We start from the raw sequence: 25701 nt of genomic DNA, 5'->3' as shown, positions 1-25701 counted from the left end.
CCTAAAATAGAACTCGACCTCTGTGTCGAGCGCTGCTAAGTCAAATGCACATGATGCAAATAAAGCATAGCCTACTAGGGATATTCATTGCTTATGGCTTGTTCTTCTAAGTTTGTAAATCCTAAAGGAGATGGTATCTAGACCTGGCTTACCCGGGCGGACAACCCGAGCCGAGGAACGTCAAGCGTCACCAGTAGTAGAATAGCACTGGCTAGCTAACGGCTCTCCCGCCTAAACACGTGTGATTAAATCCTTCACCAGAAGTTGGTAGGCTAACTGGCTTTATCTCAAGACAGAAATTTTGTGATGCTGGTAGGCAAACACAACATAACTAATTATCAGAAGACTTAGAGGGATGCCAGAGAAGATACAATCTATATGTACAGTTCAACCATATCAAAACGGTAAAACTCGACAAGTAACACATTAGGCCCAAATAAATCACAATATATACAAAAATTAATAAAGCCAAATAAAGTCAATGTACAAGCTCGAAATCTTGAAGTCCCCAGCAGAGTCGCCAGAGCTGTCACACCCCTTTTCTACCCGCAAAATGATAATGCGTGTTATGGATAGTGGGTTAAAGAGTTTCTCCAATTAAACTGACAAATTTGAGTAGGGATTATTTTATTTATAGAGTCGCCACTTGGAATTGAGTTTTTGGGTGTTCCAAGTTACCTTTTATTTGAATCCCTAATCAAAGGAATGTTTGACTCTATTATTATTGGTCTGCAAAAAACAAAGTCTGGATAAGGATTTCTGTTGACTGGGGAGAAGGTGTAAGGCATTTTTGAGTCCCGTGGTTCTAGCACGGTCGCTTTATTGAATTAAACTTGGCTTAAATTAATTTTGAATAAACTGTGATTTATAGGGTTCCATGTTTTATCTATCCGCGTTTAATTATTAAAATATGGAATTATATTTGAAACGAATCACTTGTGTGAATCCGTTTTGTTTATTGTGCCAAAATCATGTCTCGCGTACGTGTACACAATTAATAATATTTTATTATACTAAGATTATTTTGCCCAAAGTTGCGCTAACGCATACTTCAATTTTAATATTTGAAAATCATAACTATGTCACGCGAACGTGTACATAATCACGATAATTTGATTAATTAATACGCGCCTAAAGCATACTAGCGGTGTTCATGAATTAATTCTTTCTAAGTTTGAGATTAACGTGATGCCAAATTTATGGACAAGATATTATTGGGGATTAAATAGGCTAGCTAACATGATCTATTACTTAGCCCAAATTTCTTATGGTTCAAGACCCACATTATAGCCCATGACATTCTTTTACCAATTAAGCAATTAATATTCATAAGATTAAAGTCAACAGAACATTAAATAGTATACCATATAAAGCGATGAAAACTTACTAACATAAACATTCAAGCAACACAAATTGAGAAGGTTTGATGAAAGCTAATAAAGCATGGTAATTCGAGCGAAACAGTAGAAGAGAGAAAAGAATGAAACTTTAAAATCTTTCATTATTAAGAAAATCCAAGTGAATTAATATAGCCATGTTCTATCCCAAACGTATTAAATTAAATACTTCCGATTTACTCTAAACAAATACAATAAGTTAATCACCATTAGAGCAAATTAAAGCATCTTCATGCTAAAATAAATAAATAATAAATCAGAAAACCAAAACCATTCATTTAAACATTGGCAAGAGCATAATATGAACATAGAAGAAAGTGAAAAAATAGAAAAGAACCTCTATTGACGAAGTGCAAGAAAACAGAATCTTCCGAGTAACCGAAACTTTCGCCGAAAAATTGAACCAACCTAGAAGCTTCGCCGGATCTTCGACAGAGTTTGGCTGCTCGACTAGTTTTGCCGAAAAATATGGCAAAACAGAAGGAAACGAGCGAGAAAGAAGGATCCTATGGAGGAGGCGGCTATGGAGTTTTCAGAATCGTAAGGGTCGCTGGGTCACTTATTTTTTTTGGGGGGGAGGGGGGAGGGGGGGTGTATCGGCTGCTGAAGGTGAAGGAGATGGGATGGCCGTTCTTTTCCCTTCACTTTTGGGTGTGTTTTCAATTGAGTTTTGGTATAGTGTTTGAAGCTTCAGTGACGGGTTTTCATGGTAGAACACAACTGGTTTTTGGGTAGTAAAATGGTTCTGTCTTGAAGCCAAGTGAGGGAGTTCAAGTTTTGTCAAAAAATCAGGAAGAAGAAGAAAGCTTGCTGTCTTTTTTGTCTAATATTTTGCCCGTCCCTCCCTCTTGTTTTTTTTTTTTTTTTTTGGTGTCTCTCTTGCTGGAATTAATAGAGGGAAGAAGATGGTCTTTTTTGGTCATCTTTTTCCCCCTCCACGTGAAGAAAGAAAATAGGGATATGTGGGGGGTTGTGTGTGGGGGACAAGCATGGGGGACAAAGCATGTGGGACAAGCATGGGGGACATAGCATGGGGGACAAAGCATGGGGGACAAGCATGAAGGATAAAGAAAAGTTGAGTGGGGACATGCCTGGGAATATGGGAGCGGTAAATATTCAAGCACGGTAAAAAATTAGGTGCTCACATCAACCATACTAAAATTATCGAATTCCGGCATCGGATTGTCTCTCAAATCCTATATTTTTGTTTTTGGAAAGTTTTACAAATTTTTTAATTTCTTCCAATCCAAAATAAACGATGAATATAAACATGAATTTATTAAATATAATATCTTTTGGATATAGAACACTTACCCGGGTCGAAGTCGTGAAAAACCCCTTTGAAATCGCCCAAATCCAAGACTCAAAACTCAAAAGTGAGCAAACATGGCTAACACCCGATTTTATGTATTCTGTCCAGCATTTTCGCATCTGCGGACATAAGTTCAGCATCTGCGGACTCGCATTTGCAAGACAAAGCTCGCATTTGCGGAACAGGGCAGCAAAGCAGAGGACCTCATCTGCGGACCTTCACGTCGCAGAAGCGACTGCGCAGATGCGCGAAGGGAACCGCAGAAACGTGAAAGATCGCATATGCGATCATGGCACAATAGAAGCGGGCATCGCACCTGCGTCCCAAGCTTCGCAAAAGCAAAGCTTCTTCCCTGCCCTCAAAGTCGTAGAAGCGACACTGCCTCCGCAGAAGCGATCACGCACCTGCGGCCAAAATTGCGCAGGTGCGACACACCAGAACCAGACCTGTGTTCTTGCACAAAAATGGTCTGAAAATCGTCAAAAACTCACCCGAGCCTCTCGGGACCTCGTACGAATATTCCAACAAGTCCCGTAACAAAATACGGACTTACTCGAGGCCTCAAATCACGTCAAATAATGTTGAACTTACAATTCACACCTCGATTCAGACTTATGAGTTCCAAACTTTTCACTATACAAAACCCGTGCCGAAACGTATTAAGCGAATTCGGAATGATTTCAAATTTGGCGTACAAGTCATAAATGACATAATGGAGCTATTCCAACTCTCGAAATCTCAATCGGAGTCCGATATCGATAAAGTCAAATTCACAGTCAACCTTTGGAATCTTTAAGCTTTCAAACTTGTAATTTTCAATAAATGGCGATAACTCAAGTTAGGGACTTCCAAATTAAATTTCGGGCATACGTCCAAGTCCCGAATTATGATACGGACCTAGTGAAACTATCAAAATACTGATCCGGATCCGTTTTCTAAAAATATTGACCAAAGTCAACTTAAGTGAGTTTAAAAGCACTATTTCCCATTTTTATTCATTTTTCACATAAAAACTTTTTGAAAAAATTTATGGACTGTGCACGCAAGTCGAGAAATACTGAAAGGTGCTATTCGAGATCTCAGAACATATAAATAAATGTTTAAAATTACAGATGACATATTGGGTCATAACAATGTAGGAAATTAGTTTAAATTAGAATTTATCTAATATAAAATATATTTTTAAGGTAAAAAAGGCGAACGGCATATCGTTAAGGAACTTCGTGCTTTTAATATAATATAGATATACATCCATGCGTAGTTTGTTCTTTGGCCAATATCTTCTTGTGACTAGCACATGATGTTTACATTAGATCAATGAATGCAAAATAATATTTTCACAAATTTTGGGTGTGAAAATAGACCTACAAAAAAGGGGCAAAGTATATCATAGCCACTTTTAAATCTTCTATTTAAAATATAGTCATAATTTATAATGTATTTAAAGATTAGCTAAGTCACCCAAACTTCAGGACTAAGTAACCTGAATTTTTGAGCTGTTAATTTGAAATTCAGGACTAAGTGTCCTAAATTTCTGAACAACTAATTTAAAATTCAGGACATAAGATTCGAATTTTTGGATATAATTTTTGAACTTTAGGACACGATGTTCTGAAGTTTGAGCGAATTGGCTAATCTTTAAATGTATTGTAAACTTGGATATATTTTAAACAACATACTTAAAAGTGACTACCTAGTGTCATTTCCACACAAAAAAAGTGACGTGTTTGTTTTTCTTAAGATTACGACGTCTGAATCTGAATAACAATTTGTGTATTAAGATTAAAACATCTCAATCTGAATACACATTTGAATACTAAGATATTGTATGATAAGTTATGCGTCTTTTATTTTGATGATTTGACAAACTTCATGAGAGAACCATATAAGGAACCTAACACAATTAGTTCCCTTGTATTCAAAGTAACTAGTCAGATGTCTGGTTCAATTCTCAATGAAATCAGATAAGGGAACAGCAGAGGGAACAGATATGGATCAGTTCCCCTGGTCGTCGTACAGTCAACTCTATAGCTGTAAAAGTTGTTGCACTGTATTGTCTGGCAGCAGTACAGCAGCACAACTGTAACTTGATAAGGCCAAACTAAAGGACACTTTATTGCATCATCCTTGATGACATCACACACATATATTATCAACATGAGGCAAGGGATTTCATCTCTCCAACACTTGAAAATCAAAAGATAATATTTTCTCAAGTGCTAGCCACCACATCTCTCAAGAACAAAGCTACTGCAACCTCAAGGACCAGATCCAAAGATTGAAAATATCTTAAGTCCTTAAGTTTGTTGAGTCTTTGTTATTTTGTTCTTTATTTGTAATTCCTACTTAACTTAGTTAGAAACACTATATAGGAAACCTTTGTAAATCATAAAACTTTGTGTTTGTGTCTTGGCTAGAATTAGTTGAGTTGTAAAACCTTTGTGATAGAGTTATTACAAAGTGGCTTGTAATAGAGTTGTTACAAGTTAGTAAGGGATTAGGAGGTTAATTCCTAGGTTATAATAGATTGTAATCTGAAGATTACTCAGTAGTGAAGTTGAAATCCTACAAGGGTAGGTCGTGGCTTTTAATCATGTGAGCTGGGAGTTTTCCACGTAAAACTGCATTGTGTTCTTTATTTACTGTCGATTTACTGTGGGAACAGATAGAGAACCCGGTTCCCTATACTGTTTGGTTTTATAGTCTGTTGCTTATCGTGGGAACTGATAGAGAACCTGGTTCTCTATACAGTTTGGTGGACTCTTAGTTTATATCAATTAGTATCAGAGCAGGTTCTTTCTAAAAGGTTAACACCTATAAAGGATCTACATGGATGCTCCACCAAACTTCAAGGAAGGACAATCAACGTATAGATCACCAAGATTCAATGGCTAATACTATGGTTGGTGAAAAACAACAATGCATGACTTCATCATGGTTGAGAAATCAGAGTTGTAAGATGTAATCTGTGATGGACCTTTTGTTCCCATGAAAACTGTAGGCGAGGGAACAGTTACAGTCCTAAAAATAAGAAATGGGTACAACGATGCTGATAGAAAGGCTATTGAAAAGAATTTCAGGGCAAAGAAGATTCTTATTTGTGGCATATGAATACAACCGCATCTCAGCTTGTCAGTCTACTAAGGAGATCTGGGAAGCTATTCAAACTGCCCATGAGGGAACTACTCAGTTTAAGCAGTCCAAAATTGATATGCTTACCACTGAGTATGAGATTTTCAAGATGAAGGAGGATGAGAGTATTCAAGATATGCACACACGTTTTGCCTCCATTATCAATGAGCTTCATTCCCTTAGAGAAGTCATCCCAAGAAATAAGCTGGTCCAAAAATACTCAGTGTTTTACCATGTTCCTGGGAAAGTAAAGTGAATGCTATTACTGAAGCCAAGGATCTGCAGAAGCTGACCATTGATGAACTCATTGGAAATCTCAAAACCTATGAGATGAAGAGAAAGAAAGATCTTGAAAGAAGAGAGCTCAAGAAGGAGAAGAACCTGGTTCTCAAAGATGCCCACACTGACTCAAGTAGTGATGAATTTGACATGACATATCTCACTCGAAGATTTCAAAAGATGATTGGTAAAAATGGCGGGATCCCAAAGAAAGGAAGTTCCAGCAGGAACTCTAAAGGAAATGATTGTTGTCATAAGTATGGAAAGCCTGGACACTTCATTAAAGACTGTCCTCTTCATAAGAAGGATCATTATATAACTAACACTGAAAAGGCGGCTAAGAGGAACCAGGTCCCTGACAGAAAGATCAATAGAAGAGATGCTGATGACAACATGGTAAAGCAAGCCCTGGCTTACTGGGGAGATTCCTCTAGTGAATCTGAAGGTGAAGATGACCAAGGAGATTCGTCTATGATGGTTGTTGACAATGGATCTTCAGAATATGAGCCAATCTTTGCACTCATGGCCAAATCTGATGATGATGAGGAAAAGGAGGAAGATGAAGTAAGTTTTCTGGATGTTCAAAGAAATTTGAAAACTTACTCTAAGAAAAAATTGATGTCCTTAGCAAATGTATTAATTGATGCTTATCATAGCCTCATTAATGAGAAAAATACTTTAATTGAAGAAATTGGTGACATAAAACAAGAGAGAGATGATATGGTAGTTTTCATTGTAGACTTAAAGGAACAAGTGGAAGAAGTAACTAGAGAAAATACCTTGATGAAAAACCAAACGAAAGAATGGATGGACACCCCTAAGGGTAAAGAAGTGGCTAGTGAGGCTCAACTTGAGCTTGAGAGTGAGCTTAAGAAAGTTAAAGCAAGTCTTGTTGTTGAGCTAGAAAAGAATAGACAACTACATGAGGATCTAAAAAGGGTTAAAAATGATCTTGATAAGTCACTTAAATGGACCCGGTCCTCTGATGTAATAACGTCTATGTACAAGAGTAATGGTGGAAACAGAAAAGGAATCGGGTTCCAAAAGGCTAAAACCTCCTATAATCCCTACAACAAGTATGTAATTGTAGTTGATAATAGGTTGTGCACTCACTGTGGTCAAATTGGTCATTACAAGGACTCTTGTAAAGTTAAAATTCAGTCTCTACACAAAAACAAAGTTTTTGTTGAAAAGAAGCATATTGTTGAGGAACCTGGTCCTCTGAGAGAAAAATATATGTTGCCTGCATGGGCGAAAAGAAGTTTGATCCGCCCATTCTACCATTATAAGGGACCCAAGCTGGCTTGGGTTCTTAAGTCTAATAAGTGATTTCGTGTACAGGCTGGAGTGAGAGGTAGCAGTCAAATAATGGTACATGGATAGCGGCTGCTCTAAGCATACGACTGGAAGAATGAATGATTTCCTCTCATTCTAGGCCTTCCAAGGTGGGAGTGTGTTCTTTGGAAATGGCAAGAAGGGCTATATTCTTGGTGTTGGCAAAACACTCTCCCATACAATTGAAAATGTGTACCATGTGAATGGCTTGAACTATATCTTGTTGAGTGTGTCTCAAATCTATGATAAGGAAAATGAAGTGAAGTTCTTGTCCAAATCTTGCATTGTCACCAATCTCAAAACTGGTGAAGTGGTGTTGATAGCTAAAAAGTTCAAGAACATCTATGTTGAAGACCTTGATTCACTAAATGGTGGTGATCTAACATGCCAAAGTGTCATAGATGATGATGCTGAGTTATGGCGCAGACGACTGGGCATGCGAGTTTTTATTTACTGAACAAGTTGGTTATGGAGGACCTGGTTCATGGGCTGGAGCAGTCAACACTGGCTGCTACTTGATTAACAAGTGCATGATCAAGTCCATTCTCGAAAAGTCTCTCTATGAACTACTAAATGGGAGAAAATGACTTACCCGAGAGCCTTTGGATGCAAAATATTTTGTTCTCAATAATGGTGGTAAAAGGTCACATAACAAAGAAGATGAAGATGGAGAATTTACGAATGCTCCTGGTGAAGCTATAGATATTGCAAATGGAAAGACTGATTTGATAAGTCAAGTCAAGCGGAGCAATGAAGGAGATGCAGCAGAATATCCAAAAGGCACAAAGGAACCTGGTCTCTCTATCACCTCGATTGAAGTTGAACATAGGGTTGTTGATGCTTCATTAGGTACTCCTGATGCAGAACAAAGGAGTAGAAGTCATAATTTTGTTGATGTCGATGATGTTTAAAATATGGAGGAACCTAGTCCTTCAAATTCTGAAGTTCAAGTATCCAACTTGAAGAAAAAGAGTTCATATCCCTTCAAAATGTAATCACACCCTTAGACTCTGGTATTCAACCTAGATCTAAGGCAAGGAACATGTTTTCCCTCTCAATCTTCTTGTCTCAAATCGAGCCTAAGAATATCAAAGAAGCATTGAAAAATGCTAACTGAATAGCTGATATGCAAGAAGAACTCCATCGATTGGAGAGGAACACAGTGTGGCACCTGGTCTCTAGGCCTTCAGACAGAACATTGATTGGAACCTGGCCCAAAAGAATCTTACTTGAAGGCTACCAGAGGAATTTTGAGTATCCTAAGGGAACACAGGACCTGGTCCTCATCTATTTTTCAGGAGATAATTTTGACTCGGTTGGATATGCTGATGCTGATTATGCTGGATATCTGGTGGATAGAAAGAGCACATCTGGAATGGCACGTTTTCTAGGGTCATGCTTGATCTCATGGAGTACAAAGAAACAAACTTTGTGGCTCTTTCTACTGCTAAAGCTGACTTGAACCTAGTATATCACAGGAAGACAAAGCACATTGATGTGTGACATCACTTTTTGAGGGATAAAGTTGAAAAAAGTCTGATTTGTTATGAAGTTTTGGAAGACAGAGAACCAGGTAGCAGACATCTTCACCAAGGCACTGAGCAGGGAACATTTTGAAAGAAATCGTCTGGAGTTGGGGTTGATCAAGCTCAACTAAGGACCTGGTCCCTCGATGATTGGCTATGTTAAGAACGAAAGGTACAATGCTAAAAAGTGTTTTTCGGTGACATCTAACTCAAATCTATACTGTTACAGGTATACACATATGGCAGTTTCAGGACAAAACAAGCAAGAGTGACATTGCACTTCTAGAAGTCTTTGCTCAGATTTTCAAAAACCATCAAGGAACTCGGTTCCTGCGACTCAGGTTAGTAGTCTCTCCAATACATATATGCCTTTTTAAACTGTTGAAGTGTCATGTCATTACTATATTCCCGCCTCTCTCCTAATTTTTGAAGTCCAAAATGTTAAACCTTTTTTGAACAGACCCGTTGCCCCAAAAATCCACTTCTTTCTCTTACACCTAACCAAAATCGATTATTTTCTTCAAAACCAAAATCAACATTGTCTCAAAAAGAATCCTTCTCTCCAAATATGCCAAAAGTGAACCCAACTCTTTCACCTTCCAAAATCCTACCTCCATCTGAATCAAAATCCCAAGAAGTCTTTGGTAGATTTTGATGGGAGTTTAACTGAAATGGAGCATGGTAGATCTAATATTCTAGAGCGTGAGGCTGAAATTGTTGCTGGGTTTATAGAAGTCTTGAAGGATGGAAGAATTGGTGAATGTGCTGAAAAGGGGGGAATTGAATGAGGACTTGATCCCTCAAGTCCTTTTCAGGATGTTAATTCTAATGATGATCTTTTCCTTTTTGAGTTATGTGTTTAAACGAACTTCTGATCTAGTAAAAATGATTGATGAAAAGTAGGCTGACTGATAATGAAGTGGCGTGACCTGCTGATATGGTGACTTTAGATGAGAGAATAAAGCCGAAAAATCTTCACGTGTGAGAAAGGATTCAAAAAGGATCAAAATGGAGAAAAGAAAGTCAGCTGAGAAAGATGCAACAGATGATGAGGGTGAACAGATTGAGAAGAAGAGGGAGATATGGCCACTCAGGAAAAAGAAAGGGTAGTGTGAATGAGGAACCTGGTTCCTTACAGAAGCAAAATGTTGAGTTATCGGGTTTGGAGAGGTAGAAGACTCTGAAGTCTCAAATAGTGCTGTTAGGCAGAGTGTTGACTCTGATATTGCTGAAAAATGGAGGAACTTATTGACGTTGTTGAGTTCCAAAAATAAAATCACCTTTTGTTCCTCCAAATCCCAACGTTTATGAAGAATAAGTGAAAACTCGAACTGAGTTTGTTCTTGATAAGGAGAAGCTTGGGGAGATTCTTGGTGATCAGATTGATGGTTCAGCCTGCTCAGATAGGTAGAGAACCAGGTCCCCGTGAACCCTTGGCAGAATAGAATGCTCAATTGAAGGGTAGGAATGACAGATTGAGGAAACGGGTGGAGGACTTGAGAGAGCAGATGATCATTGATCAAAGGATTGTGAATGAACGAATGGACAGGCTCATCAAGGCCTTAGCCCCTTACTTTTCTTCCTGCCCAGTTATCCATGTCTTTCACTCCTTCCAAATTCCCTCGAATTACTATCTTCTTTTGATCCCTATATTTGATGACATTGGTACTTAGTTGTTTAAATTGTTATATTCTGTATTGTTGAAACTACTATGCTTTTGTTATAATTACTCTACTATGGGCAATCACTCTATTTTGTGCAATGACATTCCCTTGTTGTTCTTGTTATTGTTTATGCTGTGTTGCCCAAGTGGCATGAGTTAATGTTGTTGAACTTCTTTTTGGTTGTGCTTCTTCTGTTATTCTTTTCAATGATGCCAAAAGTAGGAAGTTACATAAGTATCAATAGGGGGAGGAACATAATCGAATTGATATGTTGTGTTGTGCATGAAAGATAGCTTTGCTTCATAATAGGAATATTGCTGATAACATGTTGATTATAGGTCTGATCTGTAAGGGAACATGTGAGGAATCTGGTTCTCAAGGGGAACATAAATTTTGGGTTTGTCATCATCAAAAAAGGGGAAATTCCTCTAAGTTACGATGTTTCATGTTTTGATGATTTGCCAAATGTTCTCAAAGAACCAGGTACGGACCATATGTGATCAGTACATGTAAGGAATCTGATTTTCAGGGAGAATATCAATTATGTGTTTGTCATCATCAAAAAGGGGAAAATTGATAAGTTATGCTATTTTATATTTTGATGATTTGCCAAACAGTCTCGAGGAACCGGTTGTGATCAGTTCCTTTGATTTAGTTCTCAAGGGTTATATGGCTGATTCGTAGGGGGAACAATATGGAGATCTGGTTCTCATGGAGAATATCAATTCTAAGTTTGTCATCATCAAAAAGGGGAAAATTGATAAGTTATACGTCTTTTGTTTTGATGATTTGACAAACTTCATGAGAGAACCAGATAAGGAACCTAATACAATTAGTTCCCTTGCATTCAAAGTAACTAGTCAGATGTCTGGTTCAATTCTCAATGAAATCAAATAAGGGAACAGCAGAGGGAACAGATATGGATCAGTTCTCCTGGTCGTCATACAGTCAACTCTATAGCTGTAAAAGCTGTTACACTGTATTGTCTGGCAGCAGCACAGCTATAGCTTGCTAAGGCCAAACTAAAGGACACTTTATTGCATCATCCTTGATGACATCACACACATATATTATCAACATGAGGTAAGAAATTTCATCTCTCCAACACTTGAAAATCAAAAGATAATATTCTCTCAAGTGCTAGCCACCACATCTCTCAAGAACAAAGCTACTGCAACCTCAAGGACCAGATCCAAAGATTGAAGATATCTTAAGTCCTTAGGTTTATTGAGTCTTTGTTATTTTGTTCTTCATTTGTAATTCCTACTTAGCTTAGTTAGAAGCACTGTGTAGAAAATCTTTATAAATCATAAACCTTTGTGTTTGTGTCTTGGCTAGAGTTAGTCGAGTTGTAAAACCTTTGTGATAGAGTTATTACAAAGTGGCTTGTAATAGAGTTATTACAAGTTAGTGAGGCATTAAGAGGTTAATTCCTAGGTTACAATAGGTTGTAATCTGAAGATTACTCAGTAGTGAAATTGAAATCCTACAAGGGTAAGTTATGATTTTTAATCCCGTGAGCTGATAGTTTTTCACGTAAAACTGCATTGTATTCTTTATTTACTGTCGATTTACTATGGGAACGGATAGATAACCCGGTTCCCTATACTGATTGGTTTTACAGTATGTTCCTTATCGTGGGAACTGATAGCGAACCTGGTTCTCTATACAGTTTGGTGGACTCTTAGTTTCTATTATTGTATTAAGATCTGAATACTAAATAGTTAAGAGTTTCGTTTTCTCTACATCTGAATGTGTAAAACTTGTCTTTATTTTTTTTTAAAACAAGTATAAATTCAAATCAAATAGTACTAATTAATCTAATACTATATTAATAAAATATCTTTTTAAAATTATATAGTAGTTAGTGATGATGATTGCTAGCAGTGGTAGTTATGGGTATTGACTGGGCAGTGGCTGGTGGTGGTGTTGATTGATAGTGGTGATTATGGGTAGTAGATGGAGGATGACAATAGTAGTTAACAGTGATGGTTGCTGGTGGTGGTGACTGATAATATGATGGGTGATAATATAGTGGTGGTTGATAGCGGTGATTGATAATTATTGCGGTAATGGTGATTGGTGGTGATTGTTGCAAATGATGGCTAGTTGTAGTGACATCTGATATTCGAGCTTGGCAGCGGTGGTGGTTGTCGCCGAGGATGGTGATAATGGGTGGTGGGTAGTGGGTCGCGGTAGGCTATAATGGTAAGGGACAGCGATAGCGGTGGTAATGGTGATTAGTGGTGAAAGTGTAGGAGTACTAGTAAAATATCATTTTTACATAAGTTTTTGAATGTACAACATCTTAATGATATTAACACTATGTTATAGATCTTAATCATTAAGAACAATTCAGACACATTAAGTGATTGTAAAACTAAAAAACAAACTTAATGATTAAGATCTGAATGATTAAGATTCAAATCCAAAAAACAAACACACCTAATAACTGAGATATGAATGATTAATAGAGACCGTTTGGACATAAGAAAAATTTTATTTTTTTCGAATTTTTTTTTACTTTTTTCCGAAATCAGTGTTTGGTCATAAATTTTCAAATTTTCACTTGAAGATGAATTTTGAAAATTTACGAAAATTTGAAAAATTCCAAAAAGCTGTTTTTCAAAATTTTCATTCAGATCATTCAAACTTCAAAAACAACCCAAAATTATATTCATGTCCAAACACAACTCTAATTTTCAAATATTATTTTCACTTGAATTTTTTTTTTACTTTTTTCCGGAATTTTACAATTCTTATGTCCAAACGCCCGCTAAAATTTAGACCTCCATTAAGTGCAAACAAATGAAACCTTACTCAACCTAGAAGATTTTTTCAACTAGGATGACTTTTTAATTGTTCGGTGAAAAGTTGAGCGACTATTATACGACAAAAACAGTAATAGTGACTTTATAGTAATAGACAAGTACTTGGATAATCACCTATGAAATTTAGCCTACAAATAAACTTGGTTAATCTTTTCCTATTTCAATTTGATATTCTTGTTGACGCTGAGGTACGAATCGTGAGCGAGCTTTAAACACCGTGACTCGAATTACACAAAAATAGAAGAAAAGGAATTTTGAATTTTGCCAAATATTTTGGTTGAAAGCAATATATTTTGGTGAGTAGGGAGCTAGTGAATTAAACTTAGATCTAGAACAGTAATTAAAGAATAAATAAAGTGATGATGGGATCAGAGGCAAAGCCCACCAAGTTTGAATAAATTAGAGATTGAACTTATCTGATTAGTCTAAGATTAAAGTAATACTAATACCAAAATAAGGTTAAGCATCTTCTGAAGTGTTAGTACTCCATATATGTAAATCTGGTACTACTCTAAAGTGGATAGTACACTTAGTAGTACTCAATGCTCCAGGATATCAAGTTTGCAATAGTTTATTATGAAATGAGACGTGAATAATATTAGCAGTACAAGAACTGTACTACTAGTACAATGATGTACCAAAAAAAACTTGGGACTTTGATAAAATGGACAAGATTTTACTACTTGCAGTACAATCAATGTACTTGCTACTATTGTTGTAATAAAATGTACGTTTGTGACATGGTTGAACTAATCTATAAAAGTAGTCAAATTTGTTACACTGGATATACCTAGAGAAAATCGAAGAAGAAGCAGAAGATGACACTTTGTTGGTGACTTTGGTCTCGAAAGAGTATTGGTTAGTATTATTGGTCTCGTATACACCCACTTATGCCCAAAATATAGCTTTTTCACTGTGTGTGTGTTTTTTTATTTTTTTTATTTTTATATTTACATAAACAAAACTGTTTTTTGCAAAAATGTGGTTCGACTCTTTTCTTTAACTCTTGTATATACAAGAACAACCACTTAAAGTCTTGTATACAGTGAAAACATAATGCACCGGATCGTCTTGTTGTTTATTGTGTGATCTATGGCATCAACCACTAATTTTCTCATGGCCACCATTTTTACATATCTTTTTCTATGTACCATAACCCACAATTTTTATATTTTTTTCAATATACCTTAAACCAAAATTTAATAAATTATCCTTATGTACAGTGTCTATAAGACTGTCCTTTTTTCTTTACCGCAGCTCCGTTTCTTATTCGAAAATGTTAAGATCAGTCAACTTCATGATTTCATGTGTTTTCTCCTTTCCGCTGATTACATTTTGTATTACATTCCCTCTGTGCTAAATTGATCAAATAGGTTATTTTGACGGACAACATTATAAAATTAGATTAACAAATTATGCGCAATGTATTTATGAAAACCCAAGTTTTTCAAAACGGCAAACTTGCAGTCTTGTATACGATGAAACTGTAGGACTTAAAAACTTTTATTTACTGATAGTGCAATCAAATATTTACACCCCATTGCAATTTAACCTAGTGCATAAGGTTGCAGCTTGTGTTATTGTTTAGGTTAGTATAGTTACCTGCAACTAATGTAAAAAAATTTACACTATCAATGTATTAATGTTGAATATTACGAAAGAAGAAGGTAGCATCATTGTATGGACACGTACAGCAATAGACTTTTGGGACCAAAGTCACCAACAGAGTCTCAAATTTCTCATCTCCAAGTCAGTCTCCTTGCTGCATATATGAAGGTGTTTTGGAACAGCCAACAACTTTGTTTCTCAATGATTTCTATTGTTATGTTTTAATTTGTTCCACTTGTGAGAATGTAACCATATAGATGCAGAGTTAGCCCCTGCGTTTTGATTTTTCTTTGGCGTCTCATGTTATTGTGTTCCAATCGGTACGGGATTTAAGATAACGTAATCTTCTATTGCAAAGTTACTTGTTCGCCTGTAGATGATTGCTCTCAACAGGTTTTGCTTAACCTTGGAAGAAAAGGTATACGAAAGACTATTTTTCCTACTTACTCAAACATTGCCCAATCAAATAGTGCGTATCGGACGGATATTTACGCTTAACGGTTCAATTTATCGATTATCGATTCATAAACATAGTAATTCGCTAGCCAACTAACGAGACATCGGGTGGATTGATATCGGATTACCGATTATCGGGTGATATAAAAAGAAATAGAGAACTATAGATAAGGGAAATAGAGAACTATAGATAAGGAAAAATTTAAGCCCAGATTTATTTATATAATATTTTCTCGAATCGATTTGATCTAATGCCAACTATTATATTCCTGATATGTCAGCTATTATGTAACTGTATGTTACAGATAACCATAACAGAAGGAAAAGTTAAAAATCACACATGCTCCAACTTGGGAGTCTATCTTACTTCAGCCTTGGTACAAAATACTCTTAAGTTCTCAATTATATCTAAAAAGAAAAATAAGATTCATCGTAGATCCTAAATAAAAAGAAAGTAGTAGTAAAATATTTATATTTGTTATCTCAAAGAAAAAAGAACGAAGAAAAAGAAATAGCAAAAGTCAGAGCGGTAGACAGAAGCGAGAAGAAAATGATGATGGGTTATGAAGAGGAAGAAAGCGGTACAGTGTAAATATAATTAACGTTTATTCGATAAAGAAATTGAATAACTCTCGCCCAAATCGTTAATTATAAAATTTCAGTCTGTTCATCGACCATATCCCGACAACCCGATATCAATAAGCGAATAAGCTAATTTTAAACGGTTACGATTTGGTTTTGAACATCCCTAATCGATGACATGTTTTAGCAAACAGGGAAATTCGATCTGAAAATACACCTGTTGGATTTATTTATTTTTTCTTTAGAAAAACTAAGAAATAAAACTATGCAACAACCCCTCCCCCTCCCCTCCCATTTTTTTTCCTTTTGACGCATACTTGGTACTTCTTACAATTCCTTGAGCTACAAAAAGGTTGTCTACACGAAAATCTGCTTCGCCTGGGACATCCAATTTCATGAACCCAAAGCCAGTGCCCTTACAATTCTAGTGCCACAAGGAGCTATCTGCTTCTACCTTTTTTCACAATAGAACCACTTGTTCAAATCCATCTTGAAGTAACTCGACAACTATTTACAATTTGTAAAGGCAAAATATATAGTTTACGCTCTGAACTATAGACCAAATCCCCATAACACATTTTTTGTGAACGAAAATTACTTTATACATTTAACCTTTCTAAAGTGTGTCTAACACACATCACTTTTGGCAGATGGCCCGCACGTACTTAACAAAAAAGATTGAGCGCGTAAAACCTACATATATTCTGTCTAAATTCTTATTTAAGGCCACGAGTTAAGATTTTATTCTATTTTCTCTATTTTTCTTATTTTAATAGATAAAAAGAAAAGAGAAAAAAGGCACCAGGCCCTTCACCCCCAATTGAACCCCTGCCATCCCCCGCTGTCTCCCGTCGGCCTCCGCCACACCCCCTTCTTTTATTCTTCCTTACTTACTTTTCCCTTATTCTGACCTCCCTTAGTTTTCTACCCAAATCTCCTTTCTTTTCGTTTATTCCCAAAGCTACTGCATAGCCACATTCCAGTGATTCCATTGTCACCATCTACTCTTTGCTAAGTTCTTAATAAATTAGAAATTAAAAGTGATTTTGTTTGATTTTGGTTGTGGTTTTGGTAATTAACTTAAATCCTTTAATTTTGAATTTTAATTTTGGCATATTTGGTAAAGTTTCTGTTTTTACAAAAAATGGGGTTGGGTGTTTGTATATTGCTCTATCGGAGATCGGTCCTGTTGTTCCCCTATGAGTCGTGTGATTTCTGGGTTATTTTCTCCATGATTTTATGAGTTTTTGTTCTTAGCTTTTTGTGGTGGTTCAATGGGTCTTAATTGCATTTTGACTAGTGAAGTTTGAACTTTGTATTTGGAACAGAGGAGGATTGCTGGTACAAAGTAGTTTTGATTTTTGAAGGTATTGATGGTGGTGGTGGCGCCCCCCGTGGTTCAGATGAGGAAGATGAAGAAATTGAAATTATTTTGATAACTAGGGGTAGAAAAAGTGTTTTTCTTTTAAAAAATTAAAAATAATGACACATGTTACAATCTTATTGGTCTGTGATATGCACCTCCTTAGAAAAAGTGGCCAAAATAAAAGTGGTGTGTCTTAGTTACACTTTGAAAAGGTTGAGTGTGTAAAGTAATTTCCGTCCGCAAAAAGTGTGTCACGGGGATTTGGTCCATAGTTCCGGGAGTAACTTATGTATTTTGCCATTTGTAAATGAGCTGAACTTATAAACCTGTTATGTGCAGGCTCAAACAACATTCATTCACTAAAATCAATTTCTCTGTTTTCGTACAGCAGTATACCAGACTACAAAAGGGAGGAAAAGTAAGAAAACAGAGAGGGCGAAAGGTAGAGGACAAGAGATTAAAAAACTGATTGCATTTTCTTTTTCTCGTCTTTTTTTTTCATTTCCTTTCTGATGAGTGGCGAAGCAATATGAGGGGAATCCACACAACCCCACATCACAAGCACTACTAGTGCCATGACACTCCAGGTGGATTAGACCGCGAGCTTGCCTCAGCCAGTGAAACAGCCATGGCTAACATCATCTGCTCTTCAAAATTCTCAGGAACTATTGAACCGGTGGTGGGTTGAAGATCACTTACCATTTCACCTTGCAAAGGGAATGAAGCATCATCTTCCATTTCGTCAGAGACTGCATAACTAGTTCCAACTTCAGCAACCATGGACCCATGATCAGCCCACTCACCATCGTCCCTCGGTATTTCCAGCTGCCTTTCAGGTGACACATGCATGGTGCTCTCAGCATGAGAGTAATCATCATTCTCTATCTCCTCCCTATTGGAAAACCTATCACAAGCAAGATGCTCATTGTACGATGACATGTTCCGACTATAGTTACTGGGCTCTCCACCCATTTGCTGGCGCTCAGCAAGGGCTGCAATTGCACAAGCAAGACCGCCAGAAGGAGAGGAAGATGATCCTGAAGCTGCAGGGGCATTGACTTCTGGGACACATTGATGATCCGCTGTATATTGTTCTGATGGACCAACATCACTGTAGTCCATAGTTCGATTTCTGCCATTCTCCTATCATGTCATCAGTTTCGTGTGGAAAATTAAGTGCTAAGCCATTAAATATGAGTTCAGTAGGGCAAAAAGCACGACCAAAATTATCATCCCAAAGATGATCAGCATGTTAAAAGTGGCAATAGGTGACGCAGCGAAAGAAAAGAAATGATATCCCATGTCAAACTGTCAAATATTTTTTGCCATAAGACCTTCAAAATGTGAAAAGATGAAAATCCAGAATTCAAAATTAGCAAGATAAAACCCAATAGAAAACAAGAAAATGCCTGTTTCCATCATATACTCGAGCTGAGAGAAAGATGACACTTTTGACTCCTTTATCTCACTATTATTCACAGTGGAGCATTTCGCTCAGAAAACAGAAATCAGACACTTCAATTAAAGAAAAGGGGTACATCGGACAAACGATAGGAAACTCTAACTTTTCTCCTAATGCTGCCTCCCCGCAACAACAAGAAAAGAAAATGACCAAGCAAGAAGAAAAAGGATAGTGAATGGATAATTTACCTGTATGGATAACCATATGGCTTCCATAACCATTATATCCTCAAGATCCAGGTCAAAGTCATCCTCCCTGAGTCACATACAAGAAACCAGGTAAGACCATATATGTAGATAAGCTAAGTGTTTTTAGCAACATCAAGCACTAAAATTCAATCAGAAATGATTGCAAACAGAATATGAATTTCTTTCTTCTTTCTATTGCTTCAATAGACCCAATGTGGCTCGCCCCTTCCAGCTTAGTGCACTGGGCCGCCCTTTTTATAGTTTTTCATTTTTCTTTGACAAACATGGATAACATTACTCACAAAAAGTTTGACATAAAAACAACAAAAACAAGCTATACATAGCTCCCTGATATCGACGAGACAATCATGGACTGTTTCACTAAACGACTAGTTAAAAAACTTTGGGATGCTATAGCTGGGAGATTCAACTAATGGGCTGTCCTTTTTATTGTTTTTCACTTTTCTTTGACAAACATGGATAATATTACTCACAAAAAGTTCGACATAAAAGCAACAAAACCAAGCTATAACTTAAGCTCCCTGACATCGACAAGATAATCATGGACCAGTTCACTAACGACTAGTTTAAAAAATGTGGGACGCTATAGCTGGGAGCTTCAACTAATGGGACTAAATCCCATCCTTCATCTCCATTAACTACTTAAAAATTGTTTAATACAATCCAGATTTGCAATTGCTTGAGGGAACGGGCGATTGTCTACTTATGTGGTCTTGGCAATTTCATCACATAAGCTAGCTTTTGGGGTTGAGGCCGCTGAGCTAGGCCCAAATTCCATGTCCATTTTCTTAACATGGTATCAGAGCTAGCGTGTGAAAGTGAGTGTTCGCGGTACAATTACCGGCGACATTCAGGAGATGATAGTCATCGCGCATTCTCGGGGAAGCATAAGGGTTATCCGCTTTATCTTGAGTTTTCATCAGTATTAGAAGCAGAAAAAATAATCATTGCACATTTTGGGGGAACCATAAAGGTTGTCCGTGCTATCTTCAGTTTTCAATTTTTTATCAGTGTTGTGCAAAAACCAACACCACTACCATAAGACGCATGACCTTCTACAAGCCGAAACAACAAGCCTCATCAAAAATTGAGGCCACACGCTCTTGCGAGATTCCTAATTCCCAACACGGGGACAAATGCACAGACTGTGAGAGCCACTTTCCCGCCATCTCCGAGACTCTGACTCTGATCTTTGCTTCTTTGGAGCAACGTACTATTCTGACCGGCCCATTAACTTTCGGCTAATCTCAGACCGTCGAATTAGGGTTCAACAAGCCCAATCAATTTTTCCAGCAACTTCATCCTCAGAAACACATCGCATTTGATTTCAAAATAACAATCACTCCCCACTCCACCCCACCCAACCCAACCCCGCCAAAAAATTTGACATTTGTGTTTGCTACATGTTGACCGTTTACAATGTACTATCAACTGCTCCACAAGGTTGCCAATCATTCACATTTCTTACAATCACTTAACCTATTAACTATTAGCATTATCGAACAAATAAATTGGATGATAATCTTTAATCCTCTCTTTGCCTTGTACTAAAATTCAACTTCATGCTTGAACGTTGTAGGAAACTTGATTTAAAAACAAAAAAAATAAACTAGCTGGAACTAACAAATAGAACACTTCAAAAGCCTAAAGTCCTCAAAAAGCTACTACACGAACTAGATTAAGGATCTTGGAGGAGTTTTTTGTTTCAATTTGACCTGTATTATATAGTTTCTTGCCATAAAATATTTTTTTATAGAACTACGTATGTCATATTTCTTTTAATAAGGCTACATATGCTATATTTTCTAAAAGTATTTCATTAAAAGACAAATACTAGCGCACTTTACCTATCACTAATTTTTCAAACATTTTCCTCCAACGTCCTGCATTTCCAGAATCTTTCATTTATACTTCAAATTAAGATACCTAGTTTGTGCTGTCATTTGTCTTACATCACTGTGATACAGCAAATTTGCATTACACATAGCATTTTCCACTTCTAAATCCATCTATTTTATTTGTAAGGAATATTAATTAATTTCTAGTCTCTCTCTGAAAATTAGCTAACTTCAACCCTCATATAATTTGAGAAAGATATTACACAAATAAATAATAGAAGTTCAACAATACATTTTTTACCATAAAAGATATATTCCTTCATCAACCCTTTTCATGATAACCCCATAAACCGCCACAAACTCCAAACTCCTAGTGAGTTTAAGGAAAACCTGCAAGTCAAAATATCAAATTGTGCATCAAACCAAATATGAGTGTGACGACTATTACTTATATCGATCCTTGATTTCCATTAAGTTACATTCTTAGCTAAGCCCGCAGGAATGCGAGGAGATAGTAAATATTTCAGGAAGATTTTTAACTGTATGATTTAGGTCTACCTCCCTCTCTAACATCTTTATCGCACCTCCGGGCCGTTCATTTACAAGTAAACAAGGAAATAGAATCCTAGTGACTCATTTTATTCTCAGAGTTGGTTAAAAATTCGAACGGGCTTCCAAATAGATTGCTTAGACAAATCTTTGGTGTAAGGCCGCTACTTCTACATCTTCTAGTCGACCTGAACAACATATACGGCTTCCCTCCACCCTTTTTTCCATTACTAATGGAATACCCTTCACTATTTTACTAAAAAAGGAACGGAATGATGTAGTTTTGTTCCTTGGTCGAAGAGAGATGTCTTAAACAATCAGAGAAGCACTTTGATAATCAGATTTAATCTTGACTAATTCCATTAAGGTATTAGTGTTTGTTTTTATACATTAAAGATTGCATTCTTTCACTTCTTAGGACATGACCAAACAATTTTAGACGATCCTCTCATTTCATCCTTTCTGTGCTACTTGGACCCTCTGTTAGATATAAAAATTTCTAATCTTGCGTGTATAGACTCAACATCCATCCTAATGTCAATATTTCTGTAAGTCCCCAAGGCCCAAGGGAATGGCCTCGCGGGTGAGGCATCAAAGTTACAACCTGGAGACCCTAGATTCGAATTCCAACTACAACACTTGGTTGCGCCCACTTACACCATCCATAATGGAAAAGATTAACTTGGTAACATGTCCTTGGAGGCTGGACAGACGGATCGGTGAATTGGTCAAATTGGCCGAGGTGTGTGCTAGCTAGTCCCAACAATTGCACTTATCTTTCCAATAAGCTGGTCCTTAGCAACCTAACATTCATTCCCATATAATATTGCTGATCTCATGAGCATTGTATAAGACTTTCCCTTCACTTGGATATTTACTTTCCTATCGCATAAACACTACTGTCGTAGTCCTTCATTTCATCCATCCTATTTTTATAGATCCCCTTACACAAAAACCTTATGATTATTCCACAAAGTCATAACTAATAAGCTTAAATCTTAGGCACTATCTGGTAAATCTAAGGACCCGCTTGAAAAATATATTGGATTAGGTAACATTCAATATAACTTGATCAATCTAAAGAAGTAAGCAGTAATATTTCGTTCAAAACAGCATGCAGATCCAGATCCCTAACTAATTTATTTATTCACTCTACTTCCACGATTCGGGTTAGCTTTTTCAATACATTTAAGATGATTTAGTGGCTAGTATCAAACTATCTGGTCCATCAACATGACCTAAATGAGTAAATTCTTCAGTAAATTTATCGCAAATTAGGAAAAATGATTTGAACCAATTAGCACCAAAAAACAGTTCGTACCTATTCTGCCTCATGCGCTGAGGCTGTCTAATTGTTGAAGCTGCACATGTCTCTTGAGAAGTAACGGCTTCTCCGCCTTCCACAGCAGAAGCAAAAGATGGTGCTGCAGACAAGAAGGAAATATAAGACTGGATTATAATCAGATGTAAATACCTGCTGTAGAGCAATACTCTATCTCACTTGGTCCAGCGATACTACTGGAAGAACTAAGCTCTTTTCGTTTCTGCGTTTTCTCTTCTTCATCCTGCAGCTCCTGCTGTCTCATCCTTATTTTGGCTTCTATAACTCGTTGTTCCTCCTAAAATAACGACAAGAGAGGGATAGAAAAGGATAAAAATAGCCTAAGTTAAGTATGAGACACCATTAGCAATATGTAATTATATCCATGCAATCACCCAAAGAAATAAAACAGTAGATAGGATCTTACAATCTGCTCTATCCCCTTTTCTTCCTTCGTCTTAACCCCGCGATATTCCACCGCGTAATTTGATGTTTTACAAAATGGGCATCTTATAACGTTAAGGAGCTCAGTGTAGAATGAGAATCTGGATGGAGGAAGAGGAGATAGGCGAAATGCATTTAGCAATAAGTAACCAGTAATCAAAGAAATCAAGGATACTGTGTTGGACGGGTTGAATTGGGGGTCTTCATCTGCAAAAAACACTCTGTTGCAAGGAAACAAGTCACAAATCCACTTCCAAAAATGGTGCATATTATTACATCAAAAGTAGAGCCATAATAAGCACAGGCAATTACAAACACAAGGACAATAAATACCTGTACAAATGCCTTTCATGCAACATCTTGAACGGTTTAAACTAGGATAATACTGCAAAGTTCAAAATGAACAAAGGTATTAATCATAACGAACATATCACTAAACATAAATTCCATGCTAATCCAACATAACTCAGGAGTCAGAACAAACAACAACAAAAACTACTACACATTTTATTTATCTTTTTTACTTGCACTTCATTTTATTTTGGTAATTATGATGATATGAGTTGAGCTAAATGAAAGGAATGAGGATTCATATCGCCGACCCCAACTTATTTGGGATTGAGGCGTAGTTATTGTTGTTGAGTGATGTCGGGGCCAGCTTGCGCACCTCGACTATTCTACCAAGTACCTACTCCTTCTACCAACACTGGTACCAGACTACCAGGTAACTTTGTACTGGAAGAAATTACCTAGTGTTTTGAACCCGAGACCTCATGGTTCTTCATTTACCACTAGGCCACAGCCTTGAGTGCAACAACAAGAACTACAACTACATCCAAATCCCAAACAAGTTGAGGTCCACTATATAAATCACATTCTAGACAAAACATATGCCAACAAATTTTCAAGGTGAATAATGGAAGGGAAAAAAAAAAGAACAAACCAAGAAGCAAATGGGGCATTCCTCGAGGTCAGAGTTGGGACAATCATCATCACCAGGATAGCAAGGCGCGAGCTTGGAATCAAGAATGAGTTTACGAAGCTTCTTAATATCCACATCCTTGTGTTGGTACAACCCCTGAGGCCTAGTGTACTTGTCATCCACCACTTGCTTCCTCCTTCCCAACTTATTACCCATTCCAAAATATTCACAATAAAGAAACCACAAAAACAACACAAACCAATAATTCCTAGCCCTAATTTTCACATCTCAAAATACAAAACTTCCAATACATAAATACCGAAATATGAACAAAAGAAATTCATCCATCCTGCAAATTACCCACAAAAAAAAAAAAAAATTAAGACTCAAATACCTAATTCAATTTTTCACAAAAAAAAAAAAAAAACAAGATGTACCACACACCTGAAAATGAAAGCAATAGGAGAGAGAGAGAAAGGGAGGGGGGAACAAGATCAGAAGTTTCTTCTCTGATACAAAATTTGTAGTGTGTGTTTCGATATGTGATTTACACGTATTTTTACAGTTTTTTATAAAAAAAATAAAAGTAGTACTTTCTCTAAGAAATGTCTGGTTTTTTTTGTTGTTATATAAATGGGGGGAATTTGTTTTGTATATTAGGGGATAGCTTGCGAATAGAAGAGAATGAGATAAGCAAACCGCAAAGCAAAGCACCGTATGAGAAAGAGTAGTCGAGCCGGAAAGAATCCCAACCCCACCCCCTGTTATGGGTTAAAGCAAAGGGGTAGGGTAATGTGATGATAATTTTGTTAATTTATTAATTTTTTATGTTGCACAAGTTCAATTATTAATAATTGGTACTCCAAAGAATGAAGCAATCCATTATTAATTTCTCTGATTGGTTGGTCCGCCATTAATTAATCTTATATGCGACACGAACCTTCAATTTTTTTTTCTTTTTTAATAAGAAATACTATACAAATTAAATCAAGCTTTTTGGAAAGAGATACTGGTTATTAATCTCTTTTTGTCAAGATCGTATCCAATATTTTTTAATTATACTCACTTATATAGAATGAAAAAATCTTTAAATTATATTAAGTTCAAACACAATAAAATTCATACAGTGGTATTTGATTTTTACTAATTTAAAATTTAGATCCACCCTTAATCTTTATAACTCAATTGTGGAAGCTTCAACAGTTGCAAATTAACTAAAATATTTGTGTTTGGCACCACATTTATGGAAGCTTCAAAATGTTCATTACAATTACTTATCTTGATTTTCTAATTTAAGAAGTATCGCTCATTTTTTAATGGAAAATTAACTTATTTCTTAAAGAAAACAACCATCAATTACACCTCAAAACACAATTATAAATAACAGGGATCATACTGTTTTCCTAAGTAATTAAGTTGACATTTCGGATAAAAACTGTCATCTTCCATTGAATATTAACATATTGTT

General features: G+C 36.5%; 1 protein-coding gene across 2 annotated transcripts; it reads right to left on the bottom strand.

The window, feature by feature from the left end:
- Positions 1-17801: 17801 nt before the first annotated feature.
- Positions 17802-24982, bottom strand: LOC104092983 (E3 ubiquitin-protein ligase DA2L). Of its 2 annotated transcripts, none has more exons than XM_009598679.4 (9): positions 24678-24982; positions 24255-24582; positions 23645-23696; positions 23487-23532; positions 23295-23376; positions 23021-23165; positions 22868-22970; positions 19139-19205; positions 17802-18631 (listed from the first exon to the last, which is right to left on the bottom strand). In XM_009598679.4, the coding sequence occupies exons 2-9, from the start codon at positions 24447-24449 to the stop codon at positions 18056-18058; spliced, it is 1266 nt and encodes a 421-aa protein (XP_009596974.1). In that variant the 5' UTR covers positions 24450-24582; positions 24678-24982; the 3' UTR covers positions 17802-18055. The 2 variants fall into 2 exon arrangements, with proteins under 2 accessions (XP_009596974.1, XP_009596975.1); XM_009598680.4 differs by having other exon boundaries at positions 23048-23165; positions 24678-24981.
- Between the last annotated feature and the right edge of the window lie 719 nt (positions 24983-25701).

The sequence above is a fragment of the Nicotiana tomentosiformis genome, chromosome 7 (genome assembly GCF_000390325.3).
Source record: "Nicotiana tomentosiformis chromosome 7, ASM39032v3, whole genome shotgun sequence".
Classification (NCBI taxonomy): Eukaryota; Viridiplantae; Streptophyta; class Magnoliopsida; order Solanales; family Solanaceae; genus Nicotiana; species Nicotiana tomentosiformis.
This window is presented reverse-complemented; position numbering and strand designations above follow the sequence as displayed.

What these genes read in the sequence shown, in the direction of transcription:
- LOC104092983 (XM_009598679.4), bottom strand. Translation starts at nt 24,449, where the DNA reads ATGGGTAATAAGTTGGGAAGGAGGAAGCAAGTGGTGGATGACAAGTAC. An exon ending in AATTCAACCCGTCCAACACA is followed by an intron (nt 23,377 to 23,486) that starts GTATCCTTGATT and finishes TAACGTTATAAG; the next exon opens with ATGCCCATTTTGTAAAACAT. An exon ending in CCATATGGTTATCCATACAG is followed by an intron (nt 18,632 to 19,138) that starts GTAAATTATCCA and finishes ATGACATGATAG; the next exon opens with GAGAATGGCAGAAATCGAAC.